Source organism: Pongo abelii, chromosome 5 (genome assembly GCF_028885655.2).
Source record: "Pongo abelii isolate AG06213 chromosome 5, NHGRI_mPonAbe1-v2.0_pri, whole genome shotgun sequence".
NCBI lineage: Eukaryota > Metazoa > Chordata > Mammalia > Primates > Hominidae > Pongo > Pongo abelii.
Window position 1 is genome coordinate 39354811 of NC_071990.2, and position 18196 is coordinate 39373006.

Sequence of the window (18196 nt, forward strand, 5' to 3'; positions counted from 1 at the left end):
TGATTTAATATTTTTCTGGGTGCTATAGCCAATGTAATGGACAAAGAGAAAAAAATAAGAGGCATAAAAATTGGGAAAAGAGGCTGGGCACAGTGGCTCATGCCTGTAATCCCAGCACATTGGGAGGCCAAGAGGGGAGGATCACTTGCGGCCACGAGTTCAAGACTAGCCTAGCCAACAAGGCAAAACCCCGTCTTTACTAAAAATACAAAAAATTAGCCAGGCATGGCGGCGCACACTTGTAGTCCCAGCTACTTGGGAGGCTGAGGTGAGAGAGTTGCTTGAACCCAGGAGGCAGAGGTTGCAGTGAGCCAAGATTGCTCCACTGCACCCCAGCCTGGGTGACAAGATTAAGACCCTGTCTCAAAAAACAAAACAAACAAAACAAAACAAAAAAAAACCCACAGGTAAAATAAGAACTAAATTTTACATTATTTGAAAAGGAAATAATTACCTATGTGGCAAATCCAGGCAAATCAACTGAAAAATCATTATAATTAGCAAGAGAATTTGGTAAAGGACTGGTACAAAATTAATATACCAAAATCAATAGTTTTCACACACACATACACAACAACAAGTTGGAGGAAATAATAGAAGAAAAGATCTACTGAACTTAATAGCAAAAGATAAAATAACCAGGAATAAACAGGGAATAGTAAGATCAATATAAAGCAAACTTGAAAATGCAACTGAGGGGCAGTAAAAGAGGCTTAAACAAATGGTAGCATACCGTATTCTTGAATAGTAAAACAATAACTTATAGGTGCTTCTTCTCCTTAAGTTATCTGTAAATTTAATGTGAGACCAATAAAAATATCAAGAGAAATTTTGCGGACCTGGTCAAGTTAATTCTAAAGAACTTAGGGAGAAAATAAACATGTTAAGTATAAGTTTTAAAAAAGAAAGCAAAAATAAGAGTAATAAAGAGGTGTCTAGCCCATTCAGATTTTAAAACACACTAAAGAGCTACAATAATAAAAAGTGAAAAAGCTGTCAGATCAAAAGAACAGACCAGAAAGCCCAAAATAGATACAAATACATAAGAAATGTGGTATATGATACAGAAGGGTTTTAAATTAGCAGGAAAGAGATGGGTTATTTAATAAATGAACCTGAGGGAACTAGATACCTGAACAAATAGATGCCTGAATAAATAAAGCTGGATCCCTATCTGTAACCCCACTCCAAAATAAATACTATAGATAAAAAACTTAAATATAGAAAATGAAGGCAGTGGGTAAACATGGAAATTTTTTTGCCGTATGACAAAAACCCAGGTCATAAAATACATAAATTTGACGACAAAAAATTTCCACACAGAAACAAAAACGGCAACAAGTTTGAACAAATTGAGCAAAAATATTTGAAACGCATAATTCAAAGAGCCAATTTCTTCATTTACGAAGAGTTCCTAAATGAAATTTTAAAATTCCCAAGAACTCAACAGAAATCACGCAAAAGCTAAAACAGTTCACAGATAAATACAAATGGCTCATAAATTTATAGACAGATGTTCGCTCATAATAAGAAATTTAAATTAAAACTATGAGGTGTCATTTCAACTCTCAGATATTGGCAAAGTACAGAAAGTTGGGAAAACACCCTGTGTTGGTGAGGATATGAGGAAGTTGGCATTTTCATACATTGCTGGTAGGAATGTAAATGAGAATCACTTCTATGCAGGGCAACATCTATCAACATTTTCAGTCAAATATCCTTTTGCCAGCAAATCTAATTCTAAGAAATTATCCCAGAGAAGTATTCCCATATGTTGAAATGACATATGTGCAAGGATATTCATTGTACATTGTTTGCAACAACAAAAGATTAGAAACTACCTAAATATACATTAATGGAGACTTGTTGAGTTATAATCTATCCATACAATGGTACACTCTGTAGCTGTGAAAAAGGAGGAAGCAGCTCTATTTGTGCTGATGTAATTATTAAGAAATATTGTTTGCTCAAAAAGCAAGAGGCACCCAATATTCCTTTCTGGAATTGCCTCTCATCAATTCCTTTTATTTGTTCCTTAACATCCAAGTCTTCAGAATGCATCCAAGCTTGTTATTCTCCTTCATGATTATCACCTTTCTCCCAGGTGGTTTTCTCTGACCAAAATGCTACTTTTTGTCCCCCACCTTCTTTTTTGAGTGCGTACCTAGTCCTCCTTTAAACTCAGCACAGTGTCACTGCCTCCAGGAAGGCTTTCCTGACCTGTGATTTAAGATCCTCTTTTGATGCTGTGGTCCTCGTTCAGATGACATACTCTCAGTGTGGCTTACCACACTGCATTGTAACTGTCTGGTTACTGGCTACCTCCCCTATTTGACTGTGAGCTCCTTGAGAAAAGAAACCTTGTCTGCCTTATGTCTGTATGAGCTAAGCCCAGCACCAGGACTGGCAAAGTTTAGATGCTCTGTAAATGGATAGATGGATGGATGAATGAATGACATAGATAATCTACTCCCCAACATAGCGTGGATGATCTTTTAGAAATGAAAATTGGGGGCTCGCTGCAGTGGTTCATGCCTGTAATCCCAACACTTTGAGAAGCCAAGGTGGGCAGATCACCTGAGGCCAGGAGTTTGAGACCAGGCAGGCCAGCATATAGTGAAACCCTATCTCTACTAAAAATACAAAAATTAGCTGGGTGTTGTGGCACATGCCTGTAGTCCCAGCTACTTGGGAAGCTAAGGCAGGAGAATTGCTTGAACCTGGGAGGCAGATCGTGCTACTGCACTCCAGCCTGTGTGACAGGCGAGACTCTGTCTCTCAAAAAAAATAAAAGTAAATTGGATCATATCACTCCCTTACATAAAAACTTCAAATGCACATAAATAAAACTCAAACTCCTAAGAAAGAAAAAGAAAGCAAGGGAAAGAATAGCGTGTTTAGGATGGTGTCATTTGCAGGCTTGAGAAAGAACAAACATGGCAGGGTGGAGGGAGATGTTCTCACTATACACCCCATGTACCTCTTGGTTTCTAAAATATATGCATAGAAGTACAACAATATTTTATTCCTTCCTGTATTTCCAAAATGTTCTAAAATGAGCATGTACTTCTCGTTGTAATCATTTAGAGAAAACCTCAAAAATAAGGGACTTTTAATTTCCACGTAGTCTTTGGAGTTAGTTCCTCATTGTTTTAAAGCTATGTTTCTTCTTCTCTCGCTTTGGTGTTCCAAATGAACAGTTTGAAAAATAGCAAGCCTCATTTCTCCCTTTAAAAATGCACACCCATTTTCTTTGCTTGGATCTAATAATCACTAAATTTTCTTCCTATTTTAACATTTATGGTTTACGTCAGCGGCTCTTAATCTTTATTGTGCCAGAGATCACACCCGGGAGACTGTTAAAATGCAGATTCTCAGGATTCTACCCCCAGATATTCTGAGTCAGTAGGGGCCCTGAAATCTGCATTTTAACATTACTACAGGAGATTCCTATGCAGGTGGGTCGTCTATAGACCATACTTTTCAAAACGTTCATCCATGACTTGTTAAGGAAAGAGTATTTTTCACATAGAAGTGAAAATCCTATATAGTATAGAATTTAGGACTGCAAGTGATCTCTCCCTTGAACACACACACACACACCTTACACCTTTATAAACATTCACATTATGTCCTGTACTTTATAATACAGTTTGTGTGCACTCATCTTGTCTTCTCTCTCAGCTTTTTGAGAATGGGATCCAAGTCTTTATGTAGCCTAGTGCTCCAAAGTTGTGAAATAAAAGTATGTGTGATAGAAACCAAAGCATATGGTTCAAAAGTTACTTTCTTTGGCTTAGGGAGTTGGTTTTCTCTGCCAACTATGTACATTCTTAGTCATTCCACCTCCCCTTCCCGCAAAGCTTAGCTATGTGCAAGCAACTGTAACACTGCCTGCTAAGTCTAGAGAGGGGCTGCTGTTTTATTTTAAAACACATATATAAATCACTTCTGGTAGCTTTCTATGCCTTTCCCAGGACCTCTGATGGGCCCTTTCCTCTGTGAATTTTAAACTGAAAAAAACATCTGAAAAAGCAGCACAAGTGGTTGAGATAAACATCCCAGAGGGTTTTCTACATTATGTAAATTTTCAAGTGTGATGTGAAGGGACCCATGAGGTATAGTGGCAGCTCTACGCCACCGCCTGGCGGCAACATGCTTCATGACATCCCAACCCCACCCCTGCATCCCCGGGCTCTTAGGGACGCTCATCCTATGCAGGAGCTTATATGTGTGTGTCCCCAGCAGCGCCAAATCCAGGGCATCTACAAATAGTTGCTGGTATGAGTGGCAGGAACTAAAAACACAAAGCTCGAATTTTGATGTCTTCTGCCCAACTGAGGGTCACTGGTTCTTTCAATTGTGTAACTTTCTAAGATTTTGCAGCACAGAGCTTTTTGATTGACACACAGATCAGTCAAAAGGCAAATGTGAAAGATGGCCTATACTCAAAGCATAACTCTAATAGCACAAAATACACATGCCTAAGTCATCACTGGCAAAGCTCCAAAGCTTTTGAGAAAGATCATTATACCCACCCACAGGGCCACTCACCCCCACCCAAACCTGAAACACTTAGAATAGGTCGGGGCTAGCATGAAAGTGATTTGAGTCCCAGAGGTATAGCTCAATGACTTGGCCTAAAGAGCAGAGAGAAAAGAGAACTAAAGCTTTACCAGTGTGAAGGATGTTCACATAGGCCTCCAGGGACTCCACATCCACTGAGATTAGGAGACAAAGTAACCCCAGATGGCGGGGATGGGGGTGGCAAAAGTTCTTTCAGTAAACATAAAGAACTTCCTAGGAAGTACCTGGAATCTTCTTTAGGGGTTCACTAGAAACAAATTATCTTTAGTTGGGAATAAATGATGGGCCTGCCCAAGGTTGGGGGTGGGGAACACACTTGATGGTATTTTGGGGTCCCTTCCAACTTTAGATATAGAGTCTTGTTTAACAGTCCCTATCAATAGGCAAGATGGGATAATGTGAATAAAAGCAAAAACCAAGTTACTTGTTAGACTTGTACAGAAACGACTTCACTCGTGTATAAAGCTATCACAGTGACTGCATCTGCCTCTGGGATTTCAAGTTCCCTGATGACAGAAGAATCCTTTAATGGAAGCTGCATGCTGGGTTAATGGTCAGGCTGTGAGTGGAAATTCTGAGATCAATAGGCCTAAATTCGGGAAATCAAGGCTGCACCTAAAGCCTAATGGTCTGATCAGAGCACCAAATACTTATTGTTCTTTCTTCTTCTCCCTGCCAGGCCTTTAATTGATTCACACCCTATTTTTCCTAGAAGTTAATGCCATCATTACATGCACCTTTGGGAAGAGGTGAGAAGTGACAAATTGTTCACAGAAAATCTCATGCAAGATGGGTTTGAGGCAATCTAGACTCCACCTCAAAAATAGCTGCATTTCAAAAATCACTACTGAGGTCCACCCACAGGTCGAGTCTCCTGCTTGCTTAAGTCTTTACCCCACTGGGATTACTAATTGGATCAAACCTAATTCAGAGTTACAGGCATTTTGTTTTAGGGGAAAGTCTGAATTATATGTTTTTAAAATACAAATTAGTTCTTTCCTACAGCAATGCTTACTGCCCTGAGCACTGCAGTAAAACTTAAGATTAGGGAATTACTCCCTTGTATGGGGCTTTTATGAAACAGAAGAGCCCAAGGAAAGTATCAAGAAAATTAAGAAAGCCTTAAGAAAATAAATCAGTCAACAAAATTGTATCTTAAATACAATCAAAACTTCATGTTTAATAGGGATTCATCTGTTTCCCATACTTTTTACATGTTCAGTTCCGACAGAACTCATGGAAGAAAAGACTGTTCTGTGAGATAGAACAGACCATCTGCTTGACCGGATGGCTCTGAGGGACAGCCAAACTCCCAATGGGCAAAGGGCTGTGGGGAAGAGCAACACATATCAGAAGAATTTTCAACAAGGGCTGAAACACAGTAAGGTTAGCCACAAAGTGGAATTAATGAGAGAAGCCCTAACCGAATGGGAGTTTGCCTAATCTTAATGAACCCAAACTTTAACATTGTACTGGAAAAGGAACATTAAAATCCAGCCTGATTATCACAATTTACAGAATTTCTCACCAGAGGCCCACAGGTGAAAAGACTGCTTACTCTAAAGCCCTTGGAACCGTATTGTGAACGGCGCATGCGAGGGATCTAGGTTGCGTGATCCTTATGAGACTCTAATGCCTGATGATCTGAGGTGGAAGTTTCATCCCGAAACCACCTCCACCACCACCCTGTCCATGGAAAAACTGTCTTCCACAAAACTGGTCCCTGGTGCCAAAAAGGTTAGGGACTGCTGCCTTAGAATATAAGAAACAACTCAAGCAGCCAACGGGTCTGGAGTTACACTTCCAGCCCTCCCCTTTGTATACACTCAACACTTCTTGCTGAACTGGCTGTTAATAACCACTTGTGAAATCCCTCCCCACACCTGCACTTAGGCCTTTGTCTCTTCCTACCTTCCTTTACTGAGTGGTGGCAAAATAATAGGAGAGTGGAAGATGGTGATGGGCAATGAAGAGGGACCTATTTCTGAAGAGGAGATGTTTTAAAGATATTTTATTTTTCGATACCAGTAATGACTGAAAGAATTAAAGCAGGAAGCAAAACAAAAACAAACAAGAAACCCAAAACTTGCAACCTAAACTCTCCAGGAAAAAAAAAAAATTGCTATAAATGTTAAAAGACTTAAAGAGAACATTGACAATGCAGCCCTGATGTACCTACCTAATCATACTTCAAACTGCTGGATGTTTGAAGCTGAGAATCTCCCCAGTGCCTTTCTAGTGCTCTAAAATCATCTCCCAAACAGATGAGAAATGAAACAAACAGGTCTCCCTTCTTGAGTACATAATTTTTATAAATTGCATCGGACCCACAGTGAATGTATTTTAGAGAGTTTCACCAAAATTATCAAAGATCAAATGGCAGCAAAAGATCAGGGAAAGAAGGTAGAAAAACTATGCAGTCACAGAGCTAACCCGCAAGCTGCCCTTAGTCCTATGAACCTGAAATCAAATCCATAGCCAATGGTGAGGAAGACCACATCAGAGGTTAGCTGCATGACAGCACAGCTGGGTCCTATCTCCCTGCCAGGGGTCTCAACTGTAACTCGCGCTCCAACTGCTCTGCAGTCAGGGTGCCCTGGATGGCTTCACAGCCTGGATTGAACACAGAGTAGGCGCTCTTCTCTCCCTCTTTCTTCTCTTCAGGGCCTCGTGTCCCGATGTACATCCAATAGAACAAGGAGAGGACAAAATACGCCAGGCCAAATTCCAGTTCCACAAATAGTCCCAGCAGGACCAACCAGAGAAGAAACTTCAAGAAGGTGATATTGGTCAGGAAAGACTGGTCCCAGCACGATGGTAGAGGAATGGCTGTGTTCCATGGTGGCTGTGATGTGCTGCCCTGGGGCTGAGCCGCTTCCTAGGATACACAAACAAAAGAAAGAATAAAGGGTAATGGAGCTGAGATGATCAAAACTAATCTGAAAAGGCAGTTTTCATTGCTCTGAGAAGGCTGCTGGCTCATTGATTTCTATTCTTTGACACTACTCTCTAAAACAATCATCTCCAAAGAACCTATGTGCTCTACTCCAACTGAATCAAAACTGATCAGCACTTAGTGAGATGTGACCTAATAAAAGCCCTACAGCATTCAGACAGATTCTTTTTCGTGGGAGTCATTTCTTCAGATTAGTCTGCTGCTAAGAAGAGCTAATTTGTGCCCCATACAGAAACTCCTGAATAACTGATAATGCAACAGTCATGACAAATGCTTCAAATACAGTCAGAGTCAATACACCTTTGTTGATTGGATTAGATGACCTAAAATATTATGAGTGACATGATTCTAAAATAGAGACAGGAAACAAAAATCCTTTTCACATTAAAAAAAAAAAATTAGCCAGGTGCACACCTGTAATCCCAGCACTTTGGGAGGCTGAGGCAGGCAGATCACTTGAGCTCAGGAGTTTGAGACCAGCCTGGCCAACATGGTGAAACCTCATCTCTACTAAAAATACAAAAATTAGCCAGCATGGTGGCACACGACTGTAATCCCAGCTACTCAGGAGGACGAGGCATGAGAATCGCTCAAACCTGGGAGGCGGAGGCTGCAGTGAACTGAGTTGCACCATCACACTCTAGCTTGGGCAACAGACCAAGACACTGTCTCAAAAACAAACAAAAACCACTGTTACAGCCATTACTGGGCCCCCTTACCTTCCCATCCCCTGTGATTAACCTACACAGGTCGTTGTCACTCACCCAAGGCCCAGCCAATGTCTCCTAACTAGACTCCCTGCCTCCTATCTCTTCCTTCCCCAAGCCATCCTATGTACAACTGCTAAATGAATTTTCTTAAAGACCCATTACCCTCCTGTTCACAAACCTTCAAAAACTTTCACTGCCTACAGGATAAAATCCAAACTCCTTGGGCTGGAACCCAAGACCCTCAATTTGTTCAACAGATTGAAATGCCAGTACACAGGCCCCTGTGCCAGATGCTAATGGCAGACACAGGTATTTAGACAGCTCTGTGTCCAGTCCACTGTTTTCAGAACTCTTCTGAACATGACCTACAATAAGGAATACATTTTAGACTGTAATCCAGAATACATATATGCAACAAAGTTTCACAAGTCAACACTTACCCTCCCTGAGACATTCTCTTGTATTTCCTATTCTACTTTAAAAACATTTTTAATAGGGGACAAGATCTTCTATATTAATTTCACCATCTACTAATGGGTCACAGTGGTCTAGGAAATTCCATGACAACACGATCCACAATCCTTTGTTCCATAAATGACCCTTCTTCTCCAGCTTAACTGGTCTTATTACCCAAAGATATTCTCAGTCCTCATCTCAAACCTAGAATTCTGTCCACTTCCTCTTTCTTCCTCAACTCTTTGCCTTCCTTCCAGGCAAGCACAGTTCATGAACGGTCAGCCCTGACCTCCCTGGGCATCAGGGAGGGTGCCCCCTCCACCTCCCCCAGCACCAGCTAGCTCTCCCGTTCATTGAGCACCAAACTATTCAGCACTACAGTGTCTCTCTTTTACTATAGGTCATGTCATGTCTGATGCCAGATTAAGTACCAGGAGGCCACGTGTCTCCAGATCCAAACACGGCATCCCATACTTAGGTTCTCAATTCATAGCAGAACTTTTAGTTCATCTCTTCAGTTACATACCCTATTCTTCTTCACATGAATATTTAAAAGGGGATCACAAATACTGGTCATCTGATTTATGATGTTTCAGAAGTTCTATTTTGTCAGAACCTTCTTTTTTAGCGTCAACATTGTAATTATTATCTTTTCAGTTGGATTAGAAAGTCTGATTGGAGAGGCCCTTATATTATCAGCCACATCCCTGACCCCTGACACTTATTAAAGAAAGAAATGTCTGTTTCAGATTTGACACACATGCACAGTACTTCTGGCCCAAGAAGAATGCATCTGGGCAGTGTTCTGGGCAAGGGGGAGAGTAGCATGAGATGACAGGGCTAAGGAGGGAGGGCATGAGGGTGGGAGCCAGATAAAGTAGGGCCAGGCAGGCTGCAGTGAAGATTCTGGAAATGGGAAACAGCTGAAGGTCTAAGCAGGGCACTAACCAAAAACACGAAATCCCTGGTGCTAAAAAGGTTGGGGAGGAGGCCTAGCAAGAGAAAGCCAGACATTGACCAGGGTGGGGACAGCAGTCAGATGGAAATAGTGGGCTGATGGACACAAAATACATTTTGAATATACATGTTGAGATTCACAATAAACTAAATTTATCATTTAGGGAGTATAAAAAGAAGAATGCTCCTATGTCACCATTTACTGAGAGCCTTCAAATGTATGAACTCTTGTAATCCAGGAAGCAGGCATTATTATTCCCAATTTACTGATAAGAAAACACTGAGAGGTTAAGTAATTTCCCTAAAGCCATACAACTAGTGATAGGCAGAGACGAGGTCAGTCTGGGATCCTAGGATGGTCTCCTCCAAAATCCATTTTATTTAATTAGGGGCCTTTATGGGGGGTGGCAGGAGAAAGGTTAGGGAACTAGAGGTAGATGGGTGTGGGGGGCGGGGGGGTAAACAAACTGACGAAGGGAACAAACAAAGAAGAGGAGAGATACGGACATTCTTCTGCCTCATTTGGAATTTGTCTGAGTACCAGTTCCCTTCTGCTGTAAAACCTGGGTGAAGAAGTGTTTGTGACTGTTATATCACACGCAGGCATGGTCCAAGGAAGGCACTGCCACTCCTCAAATATCAAGCTGCTTCCTACCTTAGGGCCTCTGCACTTGCGGTTCCCTCTGAGAGGAATGCTCCCTTCCCCTCATATCACTTGGTTGACCCCTCCTACTACAAACAGCAAAAATGTCACCATATGTGCCCTTGGCTTAGTCCCCGTTTTTGCCAGGGTGGTTCCTTCTTGTTAAATGTCTCCTCCTTAGTGAGTTCTCCCTGCTCAGCTGATTTAAAATAGTACTCTGCTCCCCTCACCCCTAATTCACTATCACAATCTACTGGTTTTATCTTTTTTCTTTCATAGCATTTATCTGGTTTTGTTTATTGTCCTCCTTTCCCTGCTGCCCCAAGCTCAAATGCAAGTTGTACTAGAGTAGGACTTGTGTGTCTTAATCACACCGTCTCCCAGGATTTAGAACAACAGCTGGAACACAGTGGGCACATGACGAGATTTTTGTTGAATGAATGAATGATAGTGAGGGAAAGGGAGAAATTCAAGATGACTACTAGATTTTGCAGGGGTGAGGCAAAGCTGTGCTCAGCCAGGTGACTCCAAAGGAGAGCCTTTGAGCAGAAGGCCAGCCTGAGCCAAGGCCTGGAGGTCAGGAGTGGTGGATGGGTATGGGGAATGGGTTCTGGGGCAGGGTGGTGTGCTGGGGGCTTGCCTGGGATATGGCTGGAGAGGGAAGCAGGAGGCTTCTGTAGGAATTTTTAAAAGTTACCAGCATTTTTGTCCTAATGTGGAAGAAGCTCGTCATAGAATTATTTCGGGAAACTGCTTTTCTCCAAGCAAAATCTGGTAGTGGGAAGGGGGATGTAGATACTTCCTCATCAACTACTACTGAAAAGATGCAGCGGCATTGTCAGTCAGAGCGAGGACCGGGTGGGGGCAGAGGCATCATTGCCGTCAGAGCTTGGCCCAGATGAAGGCCGCAGTGGCTTCCAACCATGGTGCAGGACGAGGCAGCTGCAGCCTCAGCGGTTCATTTGTGTTGCTCCAAATGACATGGTTTAGTTATTTTGATGGCCAGAGAGTATTCTTTGTGCATGTACATTACAGTTTCTTGATCCCTTCATCTGTGGATGGACAGGAGATAAAGTTTTTGGAATCTCCATGCCTGAGATTAAAAGGTGTGGGACTTCCTCTACCAGGCTCATTTCCTTGGACCTAATGTCCTCTGGGTTTCTCCACATGGCTGTGGATGACAGGATTTCCCAAAGCTTTATGGCTGAAGCATATTCCATAGTGTATCTGTATGGTGGTTTCTTCATCCCTTCAGCTGTGGGTGGACAGGACAGGTCATTTACCATGATGTCCTCTAGGCTCAACAGTGTGGCTGCAAATGATGTAATTTCATTACATTTTTCTGGATGAAGAGTATTCCATTTGTGTATATATACTACAGTTTCTTTATCCCTTCATCTGTGGATGAACAGGTTTCTCCACAAGACTGCTAATGACAGGATTTCATCCATTTCTGTGGTGGAAGAGTATTCCATTCTGGATATATATTTCAGTTTTGTCATCCCTTCACCAAGGGATGAACAGGTTCAACTGTGTGGCTCCAGGTGATATGATTTCAGTATATGTGCACAGCTGAAGGGTATTCCATTGTGAATGAATACTACAGTTTCTGTATCCCTTCATCTGTTGATGAACAGGTCTCTCTCCACGTTGCTGGAAGTGGGGTGATGTCCTAAAGTTTGATGGCTGAAGACTATTCCATTGTGCAAATATCCTGGAGTTTCTGTATTCCTTCATCTGTGGATGAACAGGACTGCTTTACATTTGGCCTGTGCCAATGGCCATGTGGAAGTGGTTACTCTCCAGGTGAACTAAAAGTGCCAGACTGACATTGGTGACAAATGAAACAGGATGCCTTTGATGAAGGCCGTACATTGCCAAGAAGAGATTTGTGTCATCATTCTGCTAGAATGTGGCACCAACCCAGATCTTATGGATGTCTATAGCAACAATGCACTACACTATGCTGTCTATAATGAGAATACACTACTGGCAGAAAAACTGCCTTCACACCATGTGAATACTGAAGTGCTGAACAAGGATGCAAACACACCACTTTTACTTGCTATAGTTTGCAAAACACAGCAAAAGGTGGAATTTTAGTGAAGAAACAAGCAAATGTACATGCTGTTGATAGGTTGAAAAGAACAGCTCTCATGACTGTTGTACATTATGGCTTGTCAGGTATAGTTAGCATTCTTCTTCAACAAAATATTGTCTTTACTCAAGAGTATGTATGAATAGACTGCAGATTATGCTATTTCTGGTGGTCTGACAAGCACTGACAACAAATTTTGCAACATTAAAAAAAAAGATACTTGAAAATGGTCTTCAAAATGACAACCCAGAAGAAGCATCCAAGAAGAATGCAAGTTTAAAAAAGGAGGAGCAAGTGCAAAAGATTCTGGGAGTTCTGAAGCATCTGCATTCAGTATTTTAAAAAAACTGTGTGTTGATTCATGGCCTAAACCAGATGATGAAGACTTGACTTTTACTACCAAGCAGTGTATCCCTGAGAGTGTTTCAAAGTCTTTACTTGGACATTCATATAAAAAAAGGAAAAAATATATAGTAAATGGAAAGGGAGAAGGGCCTCGTGAAAAACATCCTTCCCTAAAGCCTACCATGGAAATGAAAGATTCTGTTGTGAAGAAAGCAACAGAAAGGAAGAATGAACAAACATCCAAAGCAGAACAAGAAGTACAAGTGACATCAGAGGAAGAACAAGAAAAGCTTGAAAGTGAAAATAAATAGCCACAGGTTGAAGAAGCTAGAAAGAAGCACAAAGTTAAAAAAAAAAAAAGTATCAAAAAAACCTATATGATAGTACATCTGCTGACGATGATGATAAATTAATTCAACAAAGAAAGAGTGGAAAAACTTACCATCAGCGATTTCCTAGGAAAGAGAATGAAGACTATGCTAGGCCTGCAAAGAATATGTCAAATGAAAAGAAAAAGGTCAAAAAGTAAACTCACTTAGAGACGAACCTGATAACTTAACTCGGCCATCTGAAACAGCTTCAGAGGATCATGAGGAACCTTAACCTCATTATAAGAAGTTTATGATGCTCATTAAGCTATATGGAATGGATTGTAATGATTCTTGTATCCTAATGGAAATCCAGAATGCATTTCTTTCATGTGAAAAGTCACTGGACCTTAAAAAAAACTACCTGTGAACAACTTACACTAGACAATAAGAAATACGAAAACTGAGTTTAGTGTACTGAAGAAGGAGCTATCCAAAACACAAGAAATGAAGTCACAGTTCAATATCAAAAAGTAGAATGGAAACAAGAACTCTACAGTTTGAATGCACCTTAAAAGAAGAAATGCTAATATGTTGTATGAAAAAATTAGGGAAGAGTTAGAAAGGAAAGTGGAGCAACATAGGAAAGAAGTTGAAGTAAAAGAACAGCTTGAACTGACTATCGGATCACTAGAAATGGAATTGAAGGCTTGAAGAAATACTTTAAGAAAAAAAAGATCTGATGCATGAAAATTGCTTGTTGAAGAGAGATATTGCCTTTATTGTGTATGTAAGTATACACAATAAAAAATAGGAACCTCGAAAGGGAAAAAGGACATTTAAATTGTTAAAGAAATGAATGATGACCTTCAAGAGACTCTAAAACTGAATGGAAAAACATTAACAAAAACAGTATCCCAGTATGGTCGACAGCTTAACGACCTCAAAACTGAGAATACAATGCTCAAGTCTAAACTGGAGAAGGAAAATCAAAACAAGGAAAGACTGGAAGCTGAAGTTGAATCATTCCATGCTAGACTGGCTGCTGCTATAAGTGAGTGTGATCAAAGTGTGAAAACAAAGAGAGACCTAGAACTTGCTTTACAGAGAGCACAAGACGTTTCTTTACAAGAAAGAAAATGAGTTCTGATATTTCTGAACTAAAAGATAATAATGAGTTTTTAACTGAGCAACCTTCCGAAGCTCGAATTAAATTCAATACCCTAAAAAGTAAACTCCATGACACAAGAAATTCTCTCAGAGAAAAGGTTTTGGTTTTATAAAGTGTACAAAAGGACCTAAGCCAAGTAAATCCTTTGGAAAGTGGGACTACGTAGAGGAGAGAATATCTCAACTACAACATGAAAATCTGTTGCTTCAACAACTAGATGGTGCTCATAAGAAAGGGCATAATGAACAAAAGGTAATTAATATCCAAGGATGCTGTCTTGAGAGTGAAAAGGAAGGTCTTCTGCTAGAAGGGAAAAATAAGGAATTAATCAATGAATGCAATCATTTAAAAGACTGTTTCAGTATGAAAAAGAGAAAGCAGAAGGAGAAGTAAGTATCAAAAAAGATAAATATTTTCAAACTTCCAGAAGGAAAATTTAAAATATTTGGCTACGGCTACATGTTGAACCTGGTTGAATATAAAAATTAATAGACAAAAAGTGTGTTTACCATACTGTATAATTCCATTTACATGAAACATCCGGAAAAGACAAATGTATAGAGATAGAAAGTAGATGGATGTCTGTGCAGGGCTGGGGTTGGAAATGGGTAGTAACTGCTAATGTGCAAGAGGGGTCTTCTTGGAGTGATAGAGACGTTCTCAAGTTGTAGTGATGGTTGCACGACTCAATAAATTTACTAAAAATCTTTGAACTGTATGTTAAAAGAGATAAATTCTGTAGCATGTAAATCTTATTTCAATAAAGCTGTTTCAATTAAAAAACAAAAATTAAAAATAATTTTTAAAAAATAGAATGCTACAGAAATCTCTGACAGGCCACAGTGTGCCATCAAAATTGTCTGACATGAATTGTAAATTAGACTTTTTCTTTTCTAAACTAGAGGCAGAATCTGAAGAAAAAAAATTAAATGAGAATTTTCACACCAGAGCAAACCCAGAAATGATAAGTCAATGAAAATGAGCTTAAGGCAGAGTCCCTTATGAAAAACAGAGCAATTAACAAGAAACTGGAGATCCAGCATTTCCTCTCATCCTTTTGTCTGGCCATCAGCTTTTGGGTTCTCAATAATGGAAGTTTTTCTCTGAGTTCAGTTTCTCTGGGTCCAACTCAATGATCTCATTCCTTTGGAAATGAGACATACAGTCAAAAGCTCATTGCGTGGGTTAGACATTGTTTTTTAACTGCAGAGAGAAAAAGAATAAGGGAAATGGTTTCTAAAATCTTAAGCAAGTGTTGTACTTAGAAAGTTCTAGTCAACAATAAAATTATCCAAAGACAATTAACACAAACTGCACACAAGGAAATGGATTGTCTGAACTCTGCTGCGCTCTTTTCACCTTTCTGCAAGTCAGCTGGAATCCTGTATATCACTGAGAATATCAAATCAAAATTGAGTAACAGGTTCAGTAATTTTTAAAAATTCCCTCAAATCAAATGTTGTGCAATAATAGACGAACTTACAGGAAATAATTTTAAGGTGAGCAAGGTACACTTTTCTTTCAGCACATTTTCATTTTAAAAGGAATTTTTTAGTTCTTATTACACTTATGAGGAACAAAGCACTGGGCACAAATTGTTACAAAGCACTTATCCCTTGATATGTCTTATCCTGTATTTTCACATAGACATTTCAACCTCACTGCAAGCCACCTTACCATTTTACTGATGAGTTAAAACTAAATGAAAACACAAAAGGATGCAAATTAAATTCATCCGCAAAATAAGAGATTACCAAAACAATTAAATGTGAAAAGGTTATCATACTAAATCACATTTTTTTTGTTTGTGTCTTGAACATTCACTATGGAACCTGAATAAGCTTCTGCCACTACCGGCAGTTACAGCTACCACACTTTGGTAAATTCTGTATTCAAATGCATTTCTAAGTCACAGGCTATCTGGGCTACTAGCTGCATGTGCCCCAGGTGCGAATCAAATGAAGTTTTAATTACTGCTACTTGTGATCGGTATCCAATTAGACCTTTTACCCTCCATTAGCAGAGGGCTGTGGCTCAACTTGGTTGTGGAAAGGTTTCCCAAAGCCACAGGGCGTCACGATAACTCAATTCGGAGTGAATAATTTAAGAGCAGAGGTGCTTTCTTCCAGGACCCTCGACTCTCGCTTCCTGTCTGGAATCAGGAGCTGCGTGGGTGGCGGACTGGAAAGAAAATGTCAAAACCGGTAACAGTGCTGACACGTGTGGCCGCAGATGAGCGATTCAGCCCTCGATCAGGAGGGAGGGGCCAGCAGCTCCGCCTCCGGCAGCTAGGGCCACACCCCCGGAAGGGGCTGCGCCCTCGACTGTGGCTCCGAGGCCAGGTCCTAGGGCCGAAGTTTCCGTCGTCTCACCTGAACTAGGCCGGGCTGGGCCCGGGCACTCGCGGGCCTAGGTTTCCATACCAGGAACCACTTTAGCCAGCCTGGGGCTGCCTTTAGAGTCGCTGCTGCTTCCGCCTTCTCTCCTGGGGTTTGCGCGCCCTGACTGGCAGCGGGGGGTTGGGCCGCCAGACCCGCCAGTTTCCGCGCCGCCCGAAACTCAGCTAACCGCTGTTCCATGGCGCGCGCCTCGCGTCCGTTGGCCAGTAAGGGAGCGCGCGCCCGCAGGCCGCACAGCCGTTGCCTCCGCTCGGCCCGCGCCGGCCGCCGTGCGCCTGCGTGGCAGAAGCCCCTGCCGCGCATGCGCACTGGTGTGACCCGCGTCTCCTCCGTTTGTGAAGTCTGGCGGGTCGCGTGTGTCCTCAGCCGTCCTCTCTTCATAGGCACGTGGACACAGTGTCACCTCCTCAAGCCAAGTCTAAAGCACAGGGCTTCCCCATTGCCCGTCTCCCAAAGGCCACTCTGCCTTGCTTCATCTCACTTAAGGGCTCGAGCCCCCACTGATCTAGCATCCTCTATTCGGGATCTCTGTTGTTGGGCCCCAATGAAGAGCGCCACAGTGAGAAGATGGTTCCAGGGGATAGGAGAGGCCCGTGATCTCTAGGACGTTCCAGCGTCAGGAGAATAACAGGCTACATCCTACCCTTTTTCTCTTATCAAGGAAAGGGTATGCCAATCTTGGTACCTGGATGGTGGCTTTCTCACTGCTCACAAAGCAGGCTGTGCAGCTCCATCATTGGTCTTGCCACGTTGGAAAATTATCTCGTTTTGTGTCTAGATACGTCAGAACCTTAAAAAAAACAACAACAACAAAAACTTTTATTGGGGTGCAGCATAAAATACACATATCTTAAGAATATGGTTCAGTAGATTTGCTCTTATATATGCACCTGTGTAACTACCACCCAGATGGAGATAAAGAACATTTCTGTATTCTGGGAGTTTCCTTGTGCCCTCTCCCCATCAGTACCCTCCCAAAAGGACACAGTTCAGGTTAGGGGCTGTTTTATACGTTCTTAAAGCTGTAAGCATCTAGCTAAGTGTCACTTACATAATTAAGACTCAAATATTTGTTGGATCTGGCTGAGGGTGACTCGAGAAATTAGACAAATTAGAAGAGAGTCATCCATTCATTTAACAAACGTTTACCTAGGGCCTGTTCTGTCTAAAGTCACAGGCACTGGGGATGCTGGGATGAAAGGAAAAAACAAACAAAAACCTGTTTTCTTAGAGCTTACACTCTAAATGGAAATACAGACAATAAACAAATGTGTATCTACATATTTCATGTCATATCAGGTACTGATAAGTGCTGTGAAGAAAAGTGAAGCAAAGTAGGCAATGGTGGAGGTATTAGAGAAGACCTCCCTGAAGGTTTGTCATTTGGGCATAGACTTAAATGAGTGAGTGAGGTATGTAGATATCTGAACAGGAGTGTTTCAGTCAGAGGAACAAGTGCAAAGGTCCCGAGGCCTCAAATAGCATGCTTGACTTGTTCACAGAACATCAGGGAGGCTGTTACGACTGGATTGGAAGGAGGGGGAGGGAGGCAGGGAGGAAATAGTG

At 41.4% G+C, this 18196-nt stretch overlaps 1 protein-coding gene across 3 annotated transcripts; it reads right to left on the bottom strand.

Moving 5' to 3' along the window:
- Positions 1-6581: 6581 nt before the first annotated feature.
- Positions 6582-16935, bottom strand: SAYSD1 (SAYSVFN motif domain containing 1). Of its 3 annotated transcripts, none has more exons than XM_002816841.6 (2): positions 16604-16935; positions 6582-7465 (listed from the first exon to the last, which is right to left on the bottom strand). In XM_002816841.6, exons 1-2 carry the CDS (start codon positions 16931-16933, stop codon positions 7121-7123), a joined length of 675 nt encoding a protein of 224 aa, XP_002816887.3. In that variant the 5' UTR covers positions 16934-16935; the 3' UTR covers positions 6582-7120. The 3 variants fall into 3 exon arrangements, with proteins under 3 accessions (XP_002816887.3, XP_024104791.3, XP_024104792.1); XM_024249023.3 differs by lacking the exon at positions 16604-16935 and adding an exon at positions 10950-15432; XM_024249024.3 differs by lacking the exon at positions 16604-16935 and adding an exon at positions 11007-15431.
- Between the last annotated feature and the right edge of the window lie 1261 nt (positions 16936-18196).

Bases quoted from the DNA above. Each gene is read 5' to 3' on its own strand.
- SAYSD1 (XM_002816841.6), bottom strand. From the start codon at position 16,933: ATGCGCGGCAGGGGCTTCTGCCACGCAGGCGCACGGCGGCCGGCGCGG. The intron at 7,466-16,603 runs GTGAGACGACGG...TGTGTATCCTAG, and splicing joins CCCAGCCCGGCCTAGTTCAG to GAAGCGGCTCAGCCCCAGGG.